Source organism: Hypanus sabinus, chromosome 25 (genome assembly GCF_030144855.1).
Source record: "Hypanus sabinus isolate sHypSab1 chromosome 25, sHypSab1.hap1, whole genome shotgun sequence".
Lineage (NCBI taxonomy): Eukaryota > Metazoa > Chordata > Chondrichthyes > Myliobatiformes > Dasyatidae > Hypanus > Hypanus sabinus.
In genome coordinates this window covers 11,813,804-11,837,074 of record NC_082730.1, presented here as the reverse complement: position 1 = coordinate 11,837,074, position 23,271 = coordinate 11,813,804, and the positions used below count along the sequence as shown (strand labels likewise).

The window sequence follows — 23,271 nt, the reverse complement described above, 5'->3', positions numbered from 1 at the left end:
AAACATTACCGTTTCTGTTTCCAATCTTCCTTGGGTTTTCTTTTCCCCAGGATTTTTGATTTTTATTTTACATTTCCAGCTCTTATTTTTGTTTTTCTCAAATTCAACATGATGGGAAAATGATACGGGAAGAAAAGTCTTTTTCCTTTTCCTTATATTAATATGTTAGTATATTAATACGTAATAAAGGGATGGATGTTTATGCATATTAATATATAACAAAAGGGATATATTATTAAAAGGTAGGTGGACTGAGCCGCCCCTAGTCGTCCTTAAGAAGGTGACAGCGAGTTGCCTTCTTGAACTGTCCCAATCGCTGAAGGATGGGCAGACCCACCGTGCTGTCAGGGAGGGAGGGAGGGTTCCAGGATTCTGACCCAGCGACGGTGAAGGATCAGCGATATATTTCTGGACGCTGTGTGGCTTGGTGGTGGTGTTCCTTGTGTTTTAAATGCCCCTTTGACTGGTAGAGGTGGCGGGGTTGGAAGGTGCTGAGGAGTCTCGGCGAGTTGCTGCAGTGCACCCTCCGGGTGGTACACAGTGATTCTGCTGTGTGTTGGTGCTTGAGTGACTGAATAGTCATGGAGAGGTGACAAACGTGTTATATCGTGTATAATGTTGAGCTCATTGAGTGCACTTGAAGCTGCCCTCGCTCAGACTTCATAGCATTTCCAAATGATAATAATTTACCTGATGAACATTGATTTCTCTAACCTCTGGTAATTTTGCCCCCTCCTCTTTCTCTCTTTCTCAACTCTGGCTCCCTTCTTATCCCATCCTCTTCTTCTCACCTGCCCATCACCTACCTCTGGTGCCCCTCCTCGCTCCTTTTCTTCCATGGTCCACTCTCCCCTCCTATCAGATTCCATCTTCTGACATTTTCCTTCCCCACCTCTCACCTTCCAGCTTCTCACTTTACTCCCCCACCCACTTTTGAAATAACGTAATGAATGTCCACAACTTCCATTTCCCAACTGAAGTTTTTGATCTTGAGTGTGTGGTTAGAAATGTTGTTCAAAATAATCTTAGCCATGGGATTTGCTTACTAAAAGGAGAACATAGGAAATGAGTAATCACTTCCAAGGAATGAGAAAAAATCACAGGATCCTAGCACTGGGAAACTTGCACAAATTCCCTAGAAGACAACATGATAACAGACAAAAATCTGGATGAGTAAGTGTTGGGGAACTATAAGGTTGTTAAACCAAATTGCTTCTGTGATGTTTACAGTGATCGCACCTATCAGCTGCCAGCTTGTACTCCTCCCTCCCCCCTCCCTCCCCTTTCATATTCTGGCTTCTTCCACTTTCCTTTCCAATCCTGATGAAGGGTCTCAGCCTGAAATGTTGACTGTTAATCCCCTTCTGTAGATACTGCCTGACCTGCTGAGCTCCTAGAGCATTTGTGTGTTACAAAGATTTACCTGTAAGGACTTACATTTGACTTCTAAACAGCTAGTTTCCTCCCACAGTGCAAAGACCTACCAGTTGGTAGGTTAATTGGTCATTGTAAATCAGGGGATTGCTGGTCAGCGTGACGTGAAGGGCAGAATAGGCCTACCCTGCACTGCATCTAAATAAATAAATGAATAAATCTCCCCCACAGAAACCTGATATCCCAAACTGTAGGATCGTATTGGGAAATGAAATCCTGAAACAAGTTCACAGCTTCAAATACCTTGGATCATGAGAAACATCTGATGGCAAGTTCAAAACAGACATAAAAACAAGAATAGCAATGACAAGACCAGCGTTTACAGAAATGAGAAACATCCTAACGAACAAGAAGATAGCGATTGACATCCGCCTTAGAACTCTCCGCTGCTCCATTCTTCCTGTGTTGATGCAGGGCTGCGAGTCATGGACCATCACAAACACAATGGAAAAAAGAATCAATGCAGTAGAGGTGAGGTCCTCGGAAGAATGCTATGCATATCGTATACAGAGAGGATAACCAACGACATTCTACAGAGAACGAAAACAAAACTTACAGTACTTAAAAAAAATCAGAAAACAGCAATCAAAATTCTTTGGACACATCATGCGAAGAGAGGCATTGGAACATTTAGTTACAACTGGAAAGCTGGAAGGAAAAAGAAGCAGAGGCAGACAAGAGAGTGAACATGACAGATGGATTAACATCATGGATAGAAACAGGGGAGGCAACAACTACAACTCGGAGGGTCAGGGACCGTGATGGATGGAGAGACATGATCGCAAGGCATCTGAACTAAATCTCCCCCACTGAACCTCCCTCCACCCAGCCCACCACCTTTCTGGGGAAGTGTGTCCTCCCGCATTCACTCACCTTGTCCCGGCTTCCTCACTCACTGGTTAGCGCGTGGCCTGTGTATGTACCCATAAGAATAAACCCACGGCATTTTCCTGTCAGCACAGTAGAACTTGAGCCAAGTAGTTCAATAAATATTATGCCTACCAACCGAGAAGCAAACAGGTTGGTCAGCGACTTGTGGAAACTGTGGTTTCTTTACCAGCCGTATAAAGGACCTACCAAACTTGAAAAGTATATATGCATCCACAAAAATATTTCATATAGTTTTTCTTTTTCCATTCACCAACATCTGACATGTGCTTGAGTCTCTCTCCCTCAGTCAGGGCGAAATTGGTGATAATAAACCTGATTCTCATTCTGATTCCAGCGTCCAGTTTTGACCAGTAAAGTGGAGAATGATGAAAAGAGCATTGGATATGGTTCCGCCATTTATTGATGTCGCTGATGGTCACAGACACAGACAACATGGGAACAGACTCTTCAGCCCACCAAGAACGTAACAGCCATCAAGCAGATATCTTACATTAATTGTACACAGACTCCATTTTTTTTCATTCTCTAAACATTTTCAAAAGCTCTCCTTCTCACACAGTGGGGACAATTTACAGCAACCTGTTAAGAAACTGCACACGGGCTCCCATTTAGTCAGAAGCAGAATGTGTGGATTCCGCGCATACAAAAGTTTGTTTCCATGAAGCTGTGTATGAACTGGATGGACTGAAGGGCCTGTTACTGTGCGGTACAATTCTATGAACCTATGAACTATTTTTTATATCTTGGCACCATGGTGTAAAGCTTAATTTTTGAATGAGAATCAGGTTTTTTATCACTGACATATGTGGTGACATTTGTTGTTTTGTGGCATCAGTACATTGCAATACATTAAAAAATTCTGTAAGTTATAATAATGTATATAAACAAATAAAGAAGCAGTGCAAAAATAGAGCAAAATATTGAGGTAGTGTTCATGGGCCGTTCAGAGATCTGATGGAAGAGGGGAAGAAGCTGTTACTGAAACATTGAGCATGTCTCTTCAGGCTTCTGTACCTCCTTCATGATGGCTTTAATGAGAAGAGGGCATGTCTTGGATGCTGAGGGCCTTCTATAATGATGGTGCCATCTTGAGGCAAGGCATTTTGAACATGTTGAAGGAATGAAGATGTGGAAACATTGGATCTACCACACACCGGACACCACTTCTTCATCCAACTCTGCTGCTGCTGGTATTTGATCACCCAGAGACACCAGATCTGTGGACCATTCCCTATACCCAGTAACAGTCTCATGAACCTCCAGACTCACTCCCATACCAGCACATCATTTCTAGATATCATCATCATCATTTATGTGCCTGTTGTAATGTGTAGGCAATTAAAGTTCAAAATGTTCAACGAGTACATAAATGTCACCATATACAGCCCTGAGATTATTCTTCCTGTGGTAACATTCTTAGCAAATCTATAGAACAGTAAGTAGGATCAATGAACAACAAACTGATCAAGTGCAAATATCAATAAATAGCAATAAATAACGAGCATGAAATAACAAGAAAAAGAGTCCTTTAAGTGAGACCATTGGCTGTGGGAACACCAGAAATAGAATGAGTGTAGTTAACCCCTTTTGTTCAAGAGCCTGATGGTTGAGGGGTAGTAATTGCCCTTGAACCTTGTGGTGTGAGTCCTGAGGTTCCTGTACCTTCTACTCGATGGCAGCAGTGAGAAAAGAGCATGGCAAGGGTGGTGAGGATCTCTGATAATGGATGCTGCTTTCCAACAGCAACGTTTCATGTGGATGTGCTCAATGGTTGGGAGGGTTTTACCTGGGCTGAATCCATTACCTTATGTAGGATCTTCTGCTCAAAGGCACTGGTGTTCTCTTACAGGCCAAAATGCAGCCAGTCAGCACAATTTCCAATATACATCTATAGAAATCTGTCAAGGTTTTTGATGACATGCCAAATCTCCACAGGTTCCTGAGGAAGTACAGGTGCTATCGTGTCTTCTTTGTAATTATATTTCTATGATGAGTGATCATGGTCTTTCCATAACCATGATTGTTCTTGATAAATTTTTCTACAGAAGTGGTTTGCCATTGGCTTCTTCTGGGCAGTGTCTTTACAAGATGGGTGACCTCAGCCATTATCAATACTCTTCAGAGATTGTCTGATCCATAATCAGCTGATCATACAACCATCCACCACCTGCTCTCACGGCTTCATGTGACCCTGATCAGGAGTGGGGGTGAAGCAGGTGCCACTCTTCGCCCAGGGGTGACCTGCATGCTAGTAGAGGGAAGGAGCACATTACACCTCCTTTTGTAGAGACGTATCCATTTCTAAACTAAGTGGACCAAAACTGCTCATAATACTCCAGATGTGATCTGACCAATGCCTTAAAAGTTTGAAGTAAATTTTATCTGAGTACATATATGTCACCATACACAACGCTGAGATTCTTTTTCCTCATTCAGCAAATTTATAGAAAAGTAACTATAACAGGATCAATGAAAGCTCAATCGGAGAAGACAACAAACTGTGCATGTGCAAATATAAATAAATCGCTAGTGCAGAGCCTCTTGTACCTTCTACCTGATGGCAGCAGTGAGAAGAGAGCATGATGTGTGTGGTGGGGATCTCTGATTACAGATGTTGCTTTCCTAGGCAACGTTTCATGTAACATTACACCCTTGCTTTCATATTGTATGCTTCTTGAAATGAATGCTAACATTGCATAAAAGGGCAGAACTTTGCTGTTTCAGGCTGATATGCTTCATCAGGACTGGAAAAGAAAGGGCAAAGTTTTGACATTTCGGGCCAAGATCTTCGATAGGACTGTTCTCCTTCCCTTCCCCCACCTTCTTACTTTGGATTCTTTTCCCTTCCTTTCTGGTCCTGATGAAGGGTCTCAGCCCAAAATATTGACCCTTTATTCCCTTCCACAGATGCTGCCTGACATGCTGAGTTCCTCAGCATTTTGTGTGTAGAAATGGGAACAATTTACAAGGTTCTCGTTTTTTTGTCTCATGTTTTCATGTGACAGAGAAGGAGGCTGTTTGGCTCTTTAAGCCCACTTGTGCCTTGAAGTGCTTTGACATCAACTCCTCCCTGAGACTTGGGCCTGCTTCAATTTGCTCCTGGCATAACAGATCTACGGCAGATGTCATTTCATCGGCTATTCACTTAACTCTGAAACATCTGTACAGCAAAGATGACTACCTCAGGATGAATTGTATTGATTATAGCTCAGCATTCAATGCCATCATCTTCTCAAAAACTAATCAATAAGCTCCAAGGCCTTGGCCTCAACAACATCTCCTCCACAACCTCCATCAGCACTGGCGCACCTCAAGGCTGTGTGTTTAGCCTGCTGTTCTAGTTGCTTTACGCTTATGACTGTGTGGTTAAGCTCAGCTCCAATGCCATATTTAAGTTTGCTGATGACACGACTGTCGAAGTTTGAATCAAAGGTGGTGATGAGTCAGCATTTAGGACAGAGGGTGAAAATCCGGCTGAGTGGTGGCATAACAACAACCTCTCACTCAATGTCAGCAAGACCAAGGAGCTGATTATTGTCTTCAGGAGGAGGAATCCAGAGATCCATGAGCCAGTCCTCATCGAGGGATCAGAGGAGGAGAGGGTCAGCAACATTAAATTCCTCAGTGTTATCATTTCAGAGGACCTGTTCTGGTCCCAGCATGTAAGTACAATTACAAAGAAAGTTTGACAGTGCCTCTACTTTCTTAGGAGTTTGTGGAGAGGGCTGGAGATCCTTAATGGAGGACAGGGGTGAGGGGTGGGTAAGAAAAGGTTTGTCTTGCTGTTGCTGTGTCTATCTTGTTGCACGTTGGCTGCGTGTTGTTCTGCTGAACGTTGTGGGCATGCTATGTTGGCGTTGGAAGCATGGCGACACTTGGGGACTGCTCCCAGCACAATCCTCATACTGTGTTGATGAAAACGACATATTCCTCTGTATGTTGTGATGTACCTGTGACTAGTAAGTCTAATTGAGTGTCAAACACTACGGGTAGTGTAACATGGTGCAAACTAAACTGCTAGAGCCAAAAGGGACTGAAGATGCTGGTATCTTGAACCAAATACCAGACCCCGGAGGAACTCAGCAGGTCAAGGAGCATCTACGAAGGGAAGTGGAAAGCCAGCATTTTGAATCGAGACCCTCCATCAGGATTTCATCATGCAGCAGCGCTGGAGGCAGGGGGATGGTCGAGAATTCCTTCCGCTCTGCTGCAAAGATGCTTTCTGATCCACTGAGTTCCTCCTGCAGCCTGGTTAGTTGCTCAGATGTGACTTGCACTCTGTTGAGGTGTACAGACTGTTCTGTGCACCTTAGTTCCCAGGACGATACTTTGTTCAAACAACATTTTTTTTGATACTCTGATTAATTTTTAATGCTGTTCCGAGTTTTGTTTGTTTGCTTTTCCTATTCCTGTTTGTCTAATTTTATAGTTGCAGATAATTCAAAAAAGTTCATGCAGTAGTATCTTGGGTTTGACAAGTCACATGAGGAAAAATTATGAGGACTTAAGTCGTGGAGCACAACAGCACAGAAAGAGGCTCTTTGTACCACTTGGTCCTTGCCGAATTTTTACGCTGCTTGTTCCATCAACCTGCACTGTGGACCTCCTTACCCCTTCATCCATGTACTTATCCAAACTTCTCTTCAATGTTGAAATCAAACACAAATATTCACCACTTGCACTAGCAGCTTGTTCCACACTGGCACCACCTTCTGAGTGAAGAAGCTCCCCCTTAGGTTCCCCTTAAATATCTTAAATATTTCACCTTTCACCCTTAACCTATGATCTCTAGTTCTTCTCACCCAACCTGCGTGGAAAAAGCCTGCTTGAACTTATTCTATCTATACCCCTCATAATTTTGTATACCTCTACCAAATCTCCTCTCAATCTTCTCCACTCCAAGGAATAAGATATATATAATAGATATAACAGATCATATATATATCAAATAAGTAATCACAGTTTTTATTATTATGTATTACAATATACTGCTGCAGCATAACAACAAATTTCATGGCAAATGCCAGTGATAATAAACCTGATTCAGATTTTTCTGATTCTGATAAAATCCTAATCTATTCAATCTTACTCCACATCTCAGGTCCTCAAATCCTGGCAACATCCTTGTTAATTTTCTCTTCACTTTTTCAATCTTATTGATATCTTTCCTGTAAGTAAGTGACCAGAACTCCACACAATGCTCCAAGTCAGGCCTCACCAATGTCTTATACAAATTCAACATTACTTCCCAACTGATGTACTCAGTACAGAATCAGAATCAAAATCAGATTTAATATCACTGGCATACTCTAATTTGTTAACTTTGCAGCAGCAGTACAATGCAATACTTGATAATATAGAAGATAAATCAATCAATTACAATAAGTATATATATGTATATTAAGTAATTAAATTAAATATAGTGCAAAAACAGAAATAATAAATAGTAATGAGGTAGTGTCCAAGGGGTCAATGTCCATTTAGGAATCAGATGACAGAGGGGAAGAAGCTGTTCCCAAATCGCTGAGTGTGTACATTCAAGCTTCTGTACCTCCTCTCTGATGGTAACAATGAGACTAGGGCATGACCTGGATAAAGACAGTCCTTAGTGATAGACAGTCCTTCTGAGGCATGGCTCTTTGAAGATGCCTTGGATACTATGCAGGCAAGTACTCAAGATGGCGCTGACTAATTGTACAACTTTATGCAGCTTCTTTCGATCCTGTGTATTCGCACCCCCCCCCCCATACCAGACCGTGATGCAGCCTGTCAGAATGCTCTCCACAGAACGTCGTGTTGAAGATTTTGAATGTTTTAAGTGACAAGCCAAACCCGACTTTGTTTCTGATTCACGGGTTCAATGTCCATTCAGAAATCAGAAGGCAGGTGGGAAGAAGCTGTTCCTGAATCATTGATTTATGAAGGCCATTGTGCTCTTTATTATCCTATCTACCTGCAACACCACTTTCAAGGAATCAAGGACCTATATTCCCAGACAGCTCTGTTGTACCATAACCCTCATTAAAAGTGAAGAATTCCTGTTTATGTCTTTTTGGGAACGTTGTGTGCCTGATGCTATGTGCCTATGATGCTTCAGCGAGATGTTTTTCATTATCCTTGTGCTTACACATACAATAGATTTGACCCTTGACTATGACCTCCAGCTACTACTGCACAAAATAATGACACACAGAATCCTGGTAATATATTATATTTATTAATATTTCATCAGCATATAATAGTATTTATCAGTTAAATAACAGTTGCATGTATTTCACATTGGAGTGCAGCAAAACATTACTTATTACTTCAATAATGATATACTTCATAATTATCAGTATGAAAAGTCCTACCCATTTCCTGTTTTGTCAGTTTAGCTTACTTTGAGATGATGTAGCCATGAATTAACTGGACATATGACTAAAAATGAGAGAATGACACAGGAGTGGGTTTTGCTCTAAGGTTAGACAGTGACTAGGGGACAGCAACTATGGTGCTTAATTGGGGACCTTCTGTATAACAGCCACATAAGGTTTAAGGAAGGCACATGTTGCAGTTTACTTCACCAACCCTGTATTCCACTGGATGTGCATTGCCCCAAGTTACTACTGGGGTGGGAAGGGAGGGGGCAGGGAAAGAGGGGCATGGAATAAATTAAATCATTTCAACTTCACCATCTTTTAATGCTCTTCTAAGTAGCTTGGAGGATGGGTTCTCTCTTGTGCTGTATTCATCGCAATTTCCAAATGTCTAGAGTTGCTCGATTGCAGTGAGAGAGCATTCCATCTGACCTGTCTGGGCAAGGAAATGACATACAACGTCTGGGACTGCCATCATTAATGCTCTCCATTGGGTGGTAAGCATAAGGACCTGTTGTCTTTACACTTCTTCATTGCAATCTTTCCTCTGGACACTGCCCATGTGCAGTGCTTTAATGAACACCTTCAACTCTATTGTAAGAGTTCATGTCACAAGTGACCTTCAGCTGAAGTATTCCCCATGTATTTTGAACACACCCTTCCTAAAGTATTGGCATTTAAAGTGGGAGCCCAATCTTCCTGTACGTCAACCCGTAAGACCATAAGACACAGGAGCAGTATTAGGCCATTTGGCCATTGAGTCTGCTCCACTATTCCATCATGGCTGATTTATTATCCCTCTCAACCCCGTTCTCCTGCCTTCTCCCTGAAACCTTTGACGCCCTTATTAATCAAGAATCTATCAACCCCACTGATTCCTGAGGATCTCCGGCCCAATGACCACTCGACATGGAGTAGGATCCATGTCAGGAGACGATTCCTGGAGTCTCTTCATCGAAGCCCCTGCATAGAGGGTGGAAGGGGTGGACCATCTCCCAAACTATCCACTTGCCCTCCCAATCAAGCACCTCCTGCCCCACCTGCGGCAGAGACCATGAGGAGTTCCGCATTGGCCTGACTGGCCATCTCAGAACCTTCAGCGGGAGCAAGTCATTCTCGAACCTGAGGAACTGACTAAGAGAAAGACATAAGACCTCTGGCATCTCTACATGGCAAAGAGAGATACCAGGCACACAGGATATCAACCAAGTACAATAGCATCGTATTTTCACACGTGTCAAATTAGAAGGTTTCACACAAGCATGGGGAAGACTTGTCCATTCCTTGTGCATTAAATAAGAAATAGCTACTACAACCAAGAAAGAGTCTTTAACTAACAACTGGTGCCTGCACGTTCTACCCTTTTCCGTATCGCCCTGTGTATCAGAAGCCAGTGCAAAGCACTTTACAATACACATTTAACAAGTTATTTGATCCGAAAGCACTTTTGGCTTCGAATTCCAATCACTTGCATTTGATCTTCAGGGTTTCCAGACATGTTCACAGAATTGTATGATCTGCAATGCTGCTGTCGAACATGGTTCCAAACATGACCTGCGGGAAGAAGGAGAAATACCTTGAAAGCAAACCGTTCATTGCAGTCTGACCCTCTCCGAAAGGTACAATGATTTCTGCTACACAAACACAAGGAATTTTACAGATGCCGGAAATCAAGAGTAACACACACAAAGTGCTGGAGGAACTCCGCAGGTCAGGCAGCATCTATGGAAATAATAAAGGGTCAACGTTTTGGGCCGAGACGCTTCATCAGGACTGGAACGGAAGAGGGCAGTGGCCAGAATAATAAGGTGCAGGGAGAGGAAGAAGAACAATCTTAATCAAGGGTCTTGGCTCAAAATGTCAAAATTCTGCCCTCTTCTTTTACACTCTCGATGAAGGATCTCAGTCCAGAATGTTGACTCTTCATTCCTTTCCATAGATGCTGCCTGACCTGCTGTGTTCCTCCATAATTTAGTGTGTATCACACTAGTAAATCTGCTACATATTGTTCCCCTTTGTCAAAGAGGAGAAAAAAAAAACACCTTAATGACCTGCTGTCAAAATTAACACTGTTTTATATATCACTAAAGTAGTATAAGACAGAAGTCTATAAGACATAGGAGGAGAATTAGGCCATTTAACCCATCAAGTCTGCTCCATCATTCCATCCTGGCTGATTTATTATCCCTCTCAACCCCATTTTCCTGCCTTCTCCCTGTAATCGTTGATGCACTGACTAATCATGAACCTACTCTCTGTGAATTAATATCTAATAGTTTATCAAATTAAATCAAGGATCAAGGATCAAGGATTAAGGATCAAAGATCAAGGATGAAAGATGAAGGATCAAGGAACAACATTCATACACATTTAAGCATATTAGGAATTTGCTTTGGTGTGTTGGTCAGGGTGTGGCGTGCAACAACAGTCAACAATTATAAAGAGTAGAGAATTATATAAAATATAGCTAGAAGTATGGATATGGAATAAAATGTGCATAAGTACATAAATACCAGCAAGTATTTTCAAAGTAAACAGCTTTATAAAAAGTGGCTTAAAGTGTTTACAGTGCAGTGTCTGGGTAATAGATAGAGGGGGGTGGGGGTAACTAGAATGGCTAATCAGATTAACTGCCTGGAGAAAGAAACTGTTAACATGGTGTGAAAATTTAGTTAGTCCGCCAGTGCTTTCCAGAAGGGAGCTTTTGGAAAAGGCATTTTGTTGGGAGGGTAGGGTCTGCAATAATTTTTCCTGCCCATTTCTTTGTGTACTAAACATATACAAGTCCTGCATTGATGACCCACAGTCTACCAGAAGTTATTCTTGGTGTATATTATTCCTCATTACATTTACTGTGTATGAAAAATACCTTTACACTTCAATTCCCCATGTCTTATCTCTTATTCTGAATCCGTGACCCCTAGTTCTGGAATCCTGAGCCAGGAGAAGGAATTGCCTCACCCTTAGAATGTTGGATTCTGTAAGAGTTTCAGAAATTTCAATGGGATATTCTCTCATTTTTCTAAATTCTAGAGAATACAGTCCCAATCTACTCAATCTCTCCTCATAACACATGGACACTATCAATAGGACTGGTGAATCCTGGTATATTTTTTTTATTGGTAAGTGGTCCATTTTTTTGTAAAGATTCCAAGGTTGACAAGGATACAGAGAGGAGCGAGGTAGACTGCCAGGCTGAGTAGTATTACAGTACTACAGTAAACTCGCACTCAGCCAGATCAAGGATCGTATTGTAGACTTCTTGAAGGGAAAGTTGGGAGAAAACACACCAGTCCTCATTGAGAGGCCAAAGGTGGAAAGGGTGAGCATTTTCAAGTTGGTGTTGGGTTAAATATTGCCTCTTGCTGCAATAAAATAATTACGTTTAACTGTGCTAAGTTTGATTGGAAATGCCAAAAAAAAAACACCAACTTCCTGAGGGAAAACTATCCATTCCACAAAAGTGAATTGCCTTTAACCCAGAAATAGAAAATGATAAATTGGACAGAGCTTTAGCAGATGGAATTTAATCCTAACAAGCACAAAGTGGTAAATTTTGGGAAGTCAAATAGCAGTAGATACACAGCAAATGGCAGGGCACCAAGGAGTGTTGATGATCTTTGGGTTCAAGTCCATAGTTCGTTGAAAGTGGCAACACAAAATCATCAAAGATCCCCACCATCTGAGCCATGCATTCTTTTCTTGACGTTTTGTCAACAGGCAGGAGGTACAGAAGCCTGAAGTCTAACACTACCAGGTTCAAAAACGGCTACTTCCCTTCAACCATTCAGTTCTGAACCAACTAGTTGTACCCTAATAGTGTTTGACAACACTATTCCCACTTTGATAACTTTGCACTAAAATAGGTTTTTTTTGTTCTAATAGTGTTCTTTCTAGTAAAAAAAGGTTGTTTTAATTTATGCTTTTCTTGTGAATGCTGCTGTAGGATTTTCATTGCACCTGTACATACACGCAATTGTGTATATGACAATTATCTTGACTTTGAGGGCTAGATAGGTTGGTGAAGAAAGCAAATCATACGCCTGCCTTCACAGGAATAAAAATACAAATGCTGGCATGTTTCATTGCAACTTTACAAATCACGTGGTCTGCGCCTGGAGTACCGTGCACAGTTCCGGTCACCGCACTATAGGAAAGATGTGGTTGTGCTGGAAAGGTTGCAGAGGAAATTCCCCAGAATATTTCCTGAATTGGTGATTGTTAGCTAATGTGATAGATCAGATAGGCTGGGTTATTTTTTTCTGAAGGAAGCTAAAGTGTATCCTAACAGATTATCAATATTATGAAAGGCATGGATAGTCAGAAGCTTTTTCCATTGGTACAGGTAATAAAACCAAGAAGCACAGATTAAGGTGAGAGGAAGAAAACTGAATTGAATTCTAATCCAAAAAGTGAAAATGAATCTCAGATAGTATATGGTACATGGTGACATACTTCATGAGGTACCTTCTGTACCTAACAAAGTGGTCACTGAGAACTTTGTGGTTTTCTGTGGTTGTAGCCCACCCACTTCGAGGTTCAACATGTGCATTCAGAGATGCTTTTCTGCACACCACTTTTGTAATGTGTGTTTATTTGAGTTACTGTTGTCTTTCTGTCAGCTTGAACCAGTCTGGCCATTCTCCTCAGACCTCTCTCAGTAAAAAGGCATTTTCGCCCACAGAACTGCTGATTTTTGTTTTTCACACCATTCTTTATGAACTCTAGACTGTTGTTTGTGAAATTCCCAGGAGATCAGCAGTTTCTGAGATACTCAAACCACCCCATCAGGCACCAACAATCAATCCACTGCAAAAGTGACTTACACCATATTTCTTCCCTATTCTGATGTCTGGTTAGAACAAGTGAACCTCAGGACCATCTCTGCATATCTTTATGCATTGAGTTCCCACCACATGATTGGCTGACTGGATATTTGAACTAATGTGTAGATATACATGTGTACCTCATAAAGTGACTATTGAATATATACATTCTTTGATAATGAACTTACTTTGAACTTTCAAATTTAAACTTTGAACCCTAACCATCTTTTACAATAAAATAGACTCTTGACCTCACAATCTAGCTCATCATGGATGTACACCTCATTGTTTACCTCTACTGCACTTCCTCTGTAGCTTTTACACTTTATTCTCTATTGTTATTGTCTACTTTGTCCTACCTCAAATATTTGATTTGTATGAATAATATGAAAGACAAACTTTCCACTCTATCTTGATACATCAAATTTCAAAACACAAAGTTCAAAGTAAATTTATTATCAACGTACATATAGTATGTCACCGCATATGAGGTTCATTTTCTTGTGGGTATACTCCATAAATCTAGTAACCACAGTATAATCAATGAAAGATGACACCAAAAGGGTGTTCAAGCAGTGTGCAAAACACAACAAACTGCAAATACAAAAAGAAAGAAATAATAATAATAAATAAAGAAGCAATAAATATCAAGATCATGAGATGCTGAGTCTTTGGAGGTAAGTCCATTGGTTATGGGAACGGTTCAGTGTTTGGGCTAATGAAGTTAAGTAAAGTTATCCCCTCTGATTCAAGAGCCTGATGATTCAGAGGTAATAACTGTTCCTGAACCTGGTGGTGTGAATCCTGAGGCTTCTGTACCTCCTTCCCAATGGCAGCAGTGAGAAGAAAGTGTGAGTTGGGTGGTGGGGGCTCCTGATGATGGGTGCTGCTTTCCTGTGACAATGATCCATGTAGATGTATTTAAAGGTGGGGAGGGCTTCACCTGTGATGGACCGTGCCGTATTCGCTACTTTATGTAGGATTTTCCATTAGAAGGTATTGGTGTTTCCATACCAGGCAGGAGTGCAACCAGTTAATATTCTCTCCACTACATATCTACAGAAGTTTGTCAAAGTTTTAGATGCCATGCAGAATCCTCACAAACTTCTAAGAAAGTAGAGACACTGGAGTGATTTCTTCATAATTGCATTTACGTGCTGGGCCCAGGATAGATCCCCTGAACTGATAACACCAAGGAATTTTAAGTCACTGACCCTCTCCACCTCTGATCCCCCGATGAGGACTGGCTCATGGATCTCTGGTTTCCTCCTCCTGAAGTCAATAATCAGCTCCTTGGTCTTGCTGACACTGAGTAAGAGGTTGAAGTTGTGGCCCCACTCAGCCAGGTTTTCAGTTTCCCTCCTATATGCTGATTCATCACTACCTTTACTTTGGCTTATGGCATTGGAGCTGTGCTCAGCCACACAGTCATAAGTGTAATGCAAGAAGAGCGGGTCTAAGCACATAGCCTTGTGCAACTGTGTTGATACAGATTATTGAGGAGATGTTGCCAATCCAAACTGACTGAGGTCTGCAAGTAAGAAAATCGTAGTTCCGATTGCACAAGAAGGTATTGAGGGCAAGGTCTTGAAGTTTATTGATTAGTTTTGAGGGGATGATAGTGTTGAATGCTGATCTGTGGATGATAAAGAGCATCCTGATGCATGCATCTTTGCTGTCCAGATGTTCCAGGGTTGAGTGAGAAGCCAATTTAATTGCACCTGCTATGGACCTGTTGTGCTGGTAGGCAAATTGGAGCAGATCTAAGTCGTTTCTCAGGCAGGAGTTGATATGTTTCATCACTGTGGACGTAAGTGCTAGTGGATAACAGTCATTGAGTCAGGTTACCACGTTCTTCTTGGACACTGGTATAATTGAGTCCTGCTTAAAGCAGGTGGGTACCTCAGACTGCCGAAGCAAGAGTTAAGGATCTCAGTGAGCACTCCAGACATTAATAGATCGATCCCAATTTACAATTCCAAATTCTTGATGTGTGATGTCTAAGTGGTCAGTGTTGTAGGTGGTAGGGACAGTCTCTGCACTTTTGTGGAGAAGGTAAGTTGATGCTGAATAAACAGTGGGAGCAGAAAGTATCACTGGTTCTTACCTGCTCCAAATCCTGGTTGTTATCATTTTCGTCGCTTGACGTGTCCTCGTTCATATAGATCGCTGCAGAACCCGGAACCTGGAGGGAAGCAACAGAGCAGAGCTTTTAGAAGTGTGGGTGAAATATAACGGTAGTTGCATAGCTATGGTTGAGTTAACAGTCATAATTCAGTGAGTAGCACTCTCACCTCTTGAGTCACAAGACTCTGGGGACCTAGTCTGAGAGTGGATCTGGCTGACTTATGGACCAGACTGCACTGTTATTTGGAAGAGATAGCTGGGATATATAAGATTCAGGGGCAGCACTGATAAGGTCTACTGTGGTGCGCACTCTCCTGTCTACATCAATTGGGCAGAAGTTGGGATGATTGAGAGCTTCAAGGTCCAAGAAGAGACCATTACCAGTAGTCTGTCCTAGTCCAAACAGAGGTTACATTGTCAAGAATGCTCACCAATGCTTCTATTCCCTCAGGAGGCTAAAGGAATTTTCCACGCCTGCATTGGCCTTCAGCAACTTTTATCAAAGCGCTATCGGAAACAACTTCTGGCTTTATCATACTTGGTATGGCATTTGCTCTGCCAATGATGGCAAGAAACAGCTTCTATCCCACTGCTATTGTGCTCTTCTATGATAAGATAGACTCTTGAACTCACAAGCTACCTCGTTATGATCTTGCACTTTATTGTCCAGCTGCACTGCACTTTCTCTAGCTCTTACACTTTATTCCGCATTGTTATTGTTTTACTTTGTTCTACTGCTGTAATGAAATGATTTGTATGAATGCAAGACAAGGTTTTTGCTGTACCTTGGTACATGCAGCAACCACAATAAACCAAAATTTGACTTTTCATTGCTGCTGGCTTCCTAGTCTGTCTGACATCTTCCAGCCCTACAATTCTCCTTGAACTCTGCACTCTGACACTTTGTGCACATTTGATTTCTTTTGCCACCTCTGAGGAAGTCCAGGCTTTCAGCTACCCCATAGCATTCTCTCATTTGACCTCTGCCCCTCTCTACCACTGACTACGTTCTCTCAAGCAGTACAAGCCTGCACTACCTGCCTTTTCCAATCTTGCTTTCTACAGAGCACTCACTCCCTGAAAAGCACATACATTTGCAAGAAATTGCTGTTGACACGTGATCCACAGAATCTTACAAGCATTACAATAGAAATCCAGATTAGCCATCAAAACAGTAATCTAATCTTTACTTGCCCGTCTCTTGGACTGTTAGACTTAATAGTTTCACCTTGACACAAACGCTGGGAAATATCACATTACTTCCTTGATAAAGGGCTGGAAATATTCTGAGTGGTGGGTAGAATTGATCATGTGTAAATAACATTGGTGCAACTAGAAGAGTTGCTATCTCATAGCTCCAGGTTTAATTCTGACCTTTAACACTGTTTAAAACGTTTTCCCTGTGACTGTGTGAGCTACCTTGGGTGCATCAGCTTCCTCCCACATCCACATTCCATTGGGGAGAATAAAGTGAGTGGAGGTTTACTGTAAATGATAATCAATGGTTATCCTGGACCTGATGGGCCGAAGAGCCTAGTTCTCTGCTGAACAACAACATGCAAGAAGGAGATAATGCTGACACTAGTCAGGCTGTACTTGAAGTATTGTCAACAATTTTGGACCTCATATCTCAGAAAGGATGTAACATCACTGCAGAGATTCCAGGAGAGGTTCACGAGGATGATTCCAGGAATGAAGGGATTAACGTATGAGAAGCGTCTGGCAGCTTTGGGCCTGTACTCACTGGAAGTTAGAAGAATCCGTAGAGATCTCATCGAAACCTACTGAATGTTGAAAGGACTAGATAAGGTGGATGATGAGAGGATGTTTCATCTGGTGGGGGTATCCAGGACGAGAGGGCACAGCCTCAGAATTGAGAAGTGTCCTTTTAGAACAGAATAATAGACAATAGACAGTAGGTGCAGGAGTAGGCCATTCGGCCCTACTAGCCAGCACCGCCATTCACTGTGATCATGGCTGATCATACACAATCAGTACTCCGTTACTGCCCTCTCCCCATATCCCTTGACCCCACTATCTATAAGAGCTCTATCTAACTCTCTCTTGAATGCATCCAGAGACTTGGCCTCCACTGCCTTCTGGGGCAGAGCATTCCACATATCCACCACTCTCTGGGTGAAAAAGTTTTTCCGCATCTCTTTTCTAAATGGCCTACCCCTTATTCTTAAACTGTGGCCTCTAGTTCTGGACTCACCCATCAGCGGGAACATGCTTCCTGCCTCCAGCGTGTCCAATCCCTTAATAATCTTATATGTTTCAATCAGATCATCTCTCATCCTTCTAAATTCCAGTGTATACAAGCCCAGTCGCTCCAATCTTTCAACATATGACAGTCCCACCATTCTGGGAATTAACCTTGTGAACCTACGCTGCACTCCCTCAATAGCAAGAATGTCCTTCCTCAAATTTGGAGACCAAAACTGCACACAATTCTCCAGGTGGGGTCTCACCAGTGCCCTGTACAGCTGCAGAAGGACCTCTTTACTCTTATGCTCAATTCCTCTTGTTATAAAGGCCAGCATGCCATTAGCTTTCTTCACTGCCTGCTGTACCTGCATGCTTGCTTTCATTGACTGATGTACAAGAACACCTAGATCTTGTTGTACTTCCCCTTTTCCTAACTTGACTCCATTTAGATAGTAATCTGCCTTCCTGTTCTTGCCACCAAAGTGGATAACCTCACATTTATCCGCATTAAACTGCATCTGCCATACATTTGCCCACTCACCCAACCTGTCCAAGTCACCCTGCATTCTCATAACATCCTCCTGACATTTCACACTGCCACCCAGCTTTGTGTCATCGGCAAATTTGCTAATGTTACTTTTAATCCCTTTATCTAAATCACTAATGTATATTGTAAACAGCTGCGGTCCCAGCACCAATCCTTGTGGTACCCCACTGGTCACAGCCTGCCATTCCGAAAGGGACCCGTTAATCACTACTCTTTGTTTCGTGTCAGCCAGCCAATTTTCAATCCATGTCAGTACTCTGCCCCCCAATACCATGTGCCCTAATTTTGCCCACTAATCTCCTATGTGGGGCTTTATCAAAAGCTTTCTGGAAGTCCAGGTACACTACATCCACTGGCTCTCTCTTGTCCATTTTCACAGTTACATCCTTAAAAAACTCTAGAAGATTAATCAAGCATGATTTTCCCTTCATAAATCCATGCTGACTTGGACTGATCCTTCTACTGCTATCCAAATGTGTCATAATTTCCTCTTTTATAATTGATTCCAGCATCTTTCCCACCACTGATGTCAGGCTAACCGGTCTATAATTCCCTGTTTTCTCTCTCCCTCCTTTCTTGAGAAGTAGGACAACATTAGTCACCCTTCAATCAGCAGGAACTGTTCCTGAATCTATAGAACATTGGAAAGTGATTACCAATGCGTCCACGATTTCTAGAGCCACCTCTTTAAGATCCTGGGATGCAGACCATCAGGTCCTGGGAACTTATCAGCCTTCAGACTCAACAGTCTATCCAACACCATTTCTTGCCTAAAATAAATTTCCTTCAGTTTATCCTTTACCCTATTTCCTTTGGCCACTATTACATCTGGGAGATTGTTTGTGTCTTCCTTAGTGAAGACAGATCCAAAGTACCTGTTCAACTCATCTGCCATTTCCTTGTTCCCCATAATAAATTCACTCGTTTCTGTCTTCAATGGCCCAATTTTGGTATTAACTATTTTTTTGCTATTCACATACCTAAAGAAGCTTTTACTATCTTCCTTTATATTCTTGGCTAGTTTCTCTTCGTACCTCATTTTTTCTTGGCGTATTGCCAAGTAAGGAGGAAGTAAAGAGGAATTTATTTTTTAGCCAAAGACTGGTGAATCTGTGGAATGCTTTGCCACAGACTGCTGTGGAGACCAGGTCCATGGGTATATTTAAAGCAGAAGTTGATAGATTCATGATTGGTGAGAGGGCAGGTGCATGAAGTTGAATGGGATCTGGGATCAGCCATAATGAAATAGCAAAGCGGACTCGATGAGCTGAATGGTCTAATTCTGCTCCTATGTCTTATGGTCTTAATGGTCTTATGAGAGGGAGCAGCACTGCAGATTTGTGTTGCTTTGAAGTGGAAATTATATTACCCTTCACTTGATGTTTACAATTACAGGAAGTTTACATTTATAAGGAGCAACATCCATCATCATCATGGACCCCATCATTCAGACCATACTCTCTCTCTTGCTGCTTCTACCAGGAAGGAAGTACAGGAACCCTAGGTCCCAAACCACCATGATCAGGAACAGTTATTAACCTTCAACCATTAGCCTCCTGAACCAACATGAAAAACTTCACTCACTTCAACACTGAACTGATTCTGCAAACTATAGCCTCAAGGACTCTACAAGTCAAGTTCTCAATATTATTTACTTTTATTTTATTATTGGCATAATTTGTCTTCTTTTGTACATTGGTTGTTTGACAGTCTTAGGTTATGTACAATTTTCATAAATGTTATTATATCTATTTATTTTCCTGAGATTGCCTGTAAGGAACAAAGTATTGTATGGCGACATATGTACTTTGATAATAAATTTACTTTGACTTTGACTTTGAAGTGGTCAGTGGGGAAGGAACTCAAATCCTGCCCCATTCTTGAGTCACAGGAGGACTATCCCAACCAATAAGGTTGAAATCTACTGTGCAACCAACACTTTGTCAATCCCCACTAGTGCTCCCACCTCAGAAAGTTTGTTCATTTTGTGCTGTGTTTTATGATGTGGGCAATCATGTATTTGACCGTAGTTGTTCTTGGCAAGTCTCTCTACAGAACTGGTTTGCCATTACCTTCTTCTGGGCAGTGTCTTTACAAGACGGGTGACCCCAGCCATTATCAATACTCTTCAGAGATTGTCTACCTGGAGTCAGTGGTCACATAACCAGGACTTGTGATGTGCACCAGCTGCTCATACGACCATCCACCACCTGCTCCCATGGCTTCAGGTGACCCTGATCAGGGGGGCTAAGCAGGGGCTCCACCTTCCCAAGGGTGCCCTGCCGGCTAGCAGAGGGGAAGAGTCCTTTACACCGCCTCTTCTACCCTGCCACCCACAGAATGGAAGTAGGCTCTGGGACTAATAATGCTCCCAAAGGAAATACAAGTACTTGCATTAGCTCCTTGAGATACCCCTCCCCAAGCCTATTTTCAGCTTGATGAATGCTTGAATTGTTGTCACTGTGGTGATGGAGAGACTGCCAGAACATGTTTCTGCATAGCAAGCTTCCCCCTCCTTCCTTCTCTCTTTTCCAATGGAAATTTTGGCTTCCCTCTCACCCTTCTCTTCTCCTCACCTGCCTAACATCTTCTCCTGGTTCCCCACCACCCTCCACCTTCTCTTTCTCCTGCACTCCACTCTCCTCTCCTATCAGATTCTTTCTTCTTCAGTTCTTTATCTCTTCCACCCATCACCTCTCAGCCTCTCACACCAACCCCCCCCCCCCCACCACCCACCCACCTTCCCCCTCACCTGGTCTCACCTATCACCTGCCAACTTGTAATCCTTCCACAAACAAGAGAAAATCTGAAGATGCTGGAAATCCAAACAACACGCACAAAGGCTTGTGGCCTGAAATGTCGACTGTACTCTTTTCCATTGATGCTGCCTGGCCTGCTGAGTTCCTCTAGCATTTTGTGTGTGTAGCTTGTACTCCTTACCCACTTCCCACCCCCTTCACCCCCCCCCCCACCCACCTACTTATTCCGGCTTCTGTTCCTATCCTTTCCAGTCCCGATGAAGGGTTTCTGCCCAAAATATCAGCTGTCCATTCCCCTCCATAGAAGCTGCCTGATCTACCATGTGTGATTTTGCAATGATGACCAGGTAATTTCTTTCCCCTGAGTGATCTGGTTAAGGATAAATGTTGGCTGAGACATGACAGGGGGAGATAATCCCCTGCTTCCCTCCCTAGTACTATGTATTCACCCGCAAGTACAGATCAGTTATCAAGTCCTGTGGCGGCCCTGCTCAGAGTTGGAGGAGAAAGGGAAAAATGAATGAGAACTTATCCTTCCACTTTCTGCCAGTTGGTGGCAGTCAAGTGGTGACACACCTTTGAAACCCTGAATTGGTTCACAGGATGGGAAGTGTGTTGGTGAGCACTGGAGTCATCCAGATGTTGAAGGGTACAGGTCAAGTATTGAAAGATGGGATTAATATGGATGGGTAGTCCATGTAGATATGATGGGCCAAATAGCCTGTTTCACTGCTGTATCGCTCCATAAGACCATTAGAGGAGCAGAATTGGGCCCTTCAGCCCATCAAGCATGCTCTTCCATTCTGTTGTGGCTGCTTTATTTTCCCACACAATCTCATCTCCTGCCTTCTCCCTGTAAACTTTGATGCCCTTACCAATCAAGAATCTATCAACTTCCGATGTATTTGTACCCAATAGCTTCTATGGCAAATCTTTTCGAATCGCCTTCTATAAACAAAGCCTTCTATTCCAGGCAACATCCTTGACACTCTGTCCAGTACATCCTTCCCATAGTGTAACAACCTCAACTGCACACTATGTTTGGAAAGTTGCTGAAGTGTTGAGGGACAACTTCATTATCGCTGTTTAAAGGTTAAACTAATCTTCTAAGATTACCTTTATTGGTCACATGTACATCGAAACACACAGTGAAATGCGTCATTTGCATCACCGACCAACACAGCCCAGGGAGGTGCTGGGGGTGCAGCCCATAAGTGCTGGACCAACATAGCAATCCCACAAATTACTAACCCTAACCCGTGCATCTTTGGAAACCGGAGAACCCAGAAGAAACTCATGTGGTCTCAGGGAGAAGGTGCTTACAGTCAGTGGTGGGAATCAAACCCACATCACTGGCACTGTAAAACATTGTGTTTACGCTCTGCTTCCATGTCATACTCTTTAACTGATATTTTGAATGTTAAAAATGAACCCCTGACTTCACAATCTATCTTGCCATGGTCCTTGTGCCTACTTTTCAACCTGCACTGCATCTCACTTTAACTTTAACATTATATTCTGTTAAATAGAATTTAACCCCACCGCCTTACTTTCACCATGGACATCCAGTCCCTATGTACTTCCATTCCCCACCCGGACGGTCTCAAAACTCGTTGCTTCTTTTTGGATTCCAGACCTAACCAATTCCCCTCTACCACCATGCTCCTCCATCTAGCGGAATTAGTTCTTACTCTCAATAATTTCTCCTTTGCCTCCTCCTACTTCCTCCAAACCAAGGCTGTAGCCATGGGCACCCGTATGGGTCCCAGTTATGCCTGCCTTTTTGTTGGCTTTGTGGAACAGTCCATGTTCCAACTCTTTACGGGTATCCGTCCCCCTTTTTTCCTTCGCTACATCGACGACTGCATTGGTGCTGCCTCCTGCACGCATGCTGAGCTTGTTGACTTCATTAACTTTGCCTCTAACTTTCACCCTGCCCTCAAATTTACCTGGTCCATTTCTGACACCTCCCTCTTCTTTCTTGATCTTTCTGTCTCCATCTCTGAGGACGGCTTATCTACTGATATCTACTATAAGCCTACAGACTCTCACAGCTACCTGGACTATTCCTCTTCCCACCCTGACTCTTGCAAAAATGCTATCCCCTTCTCACAATTCCT

The 23,271-nt window shown here is 42.5% G+C and overlaps 1 protein-coding gene across 2 annotated transcripts in view; it reads right to left on the bottom strand.

The window, feature by feature from the left end:
* Positions 1-8,520: 8,520 nt before the first annotated feature.
* Positions 8,521-23,271, bottom strand: part of LOC132381010 (solute carrier family 26 member 9-like) — a 146,454-nt gene continuing 131,703 nt past the window's right edge. For both annotated transcript variants that reach the window (XM_059950088.1, XM_059950087.1), the window contains exons 20-21: positions 15,618-15,695; positions 8,521-10,238 (exon numbers count right to left, since the gene is read on the bottom strand). In XM_059950088.1, coding sequence (XP_059806071.1) covers positions 10,185-10,238; positions 15,618-15,695 — 132 coding nt within the window. In that variant the 3' untranslated portion in view covers positions 8,521-10,184. The remainder of the gene's footprint in view (positions 10,239-15,617; positions 15,696-23,271) is intronic.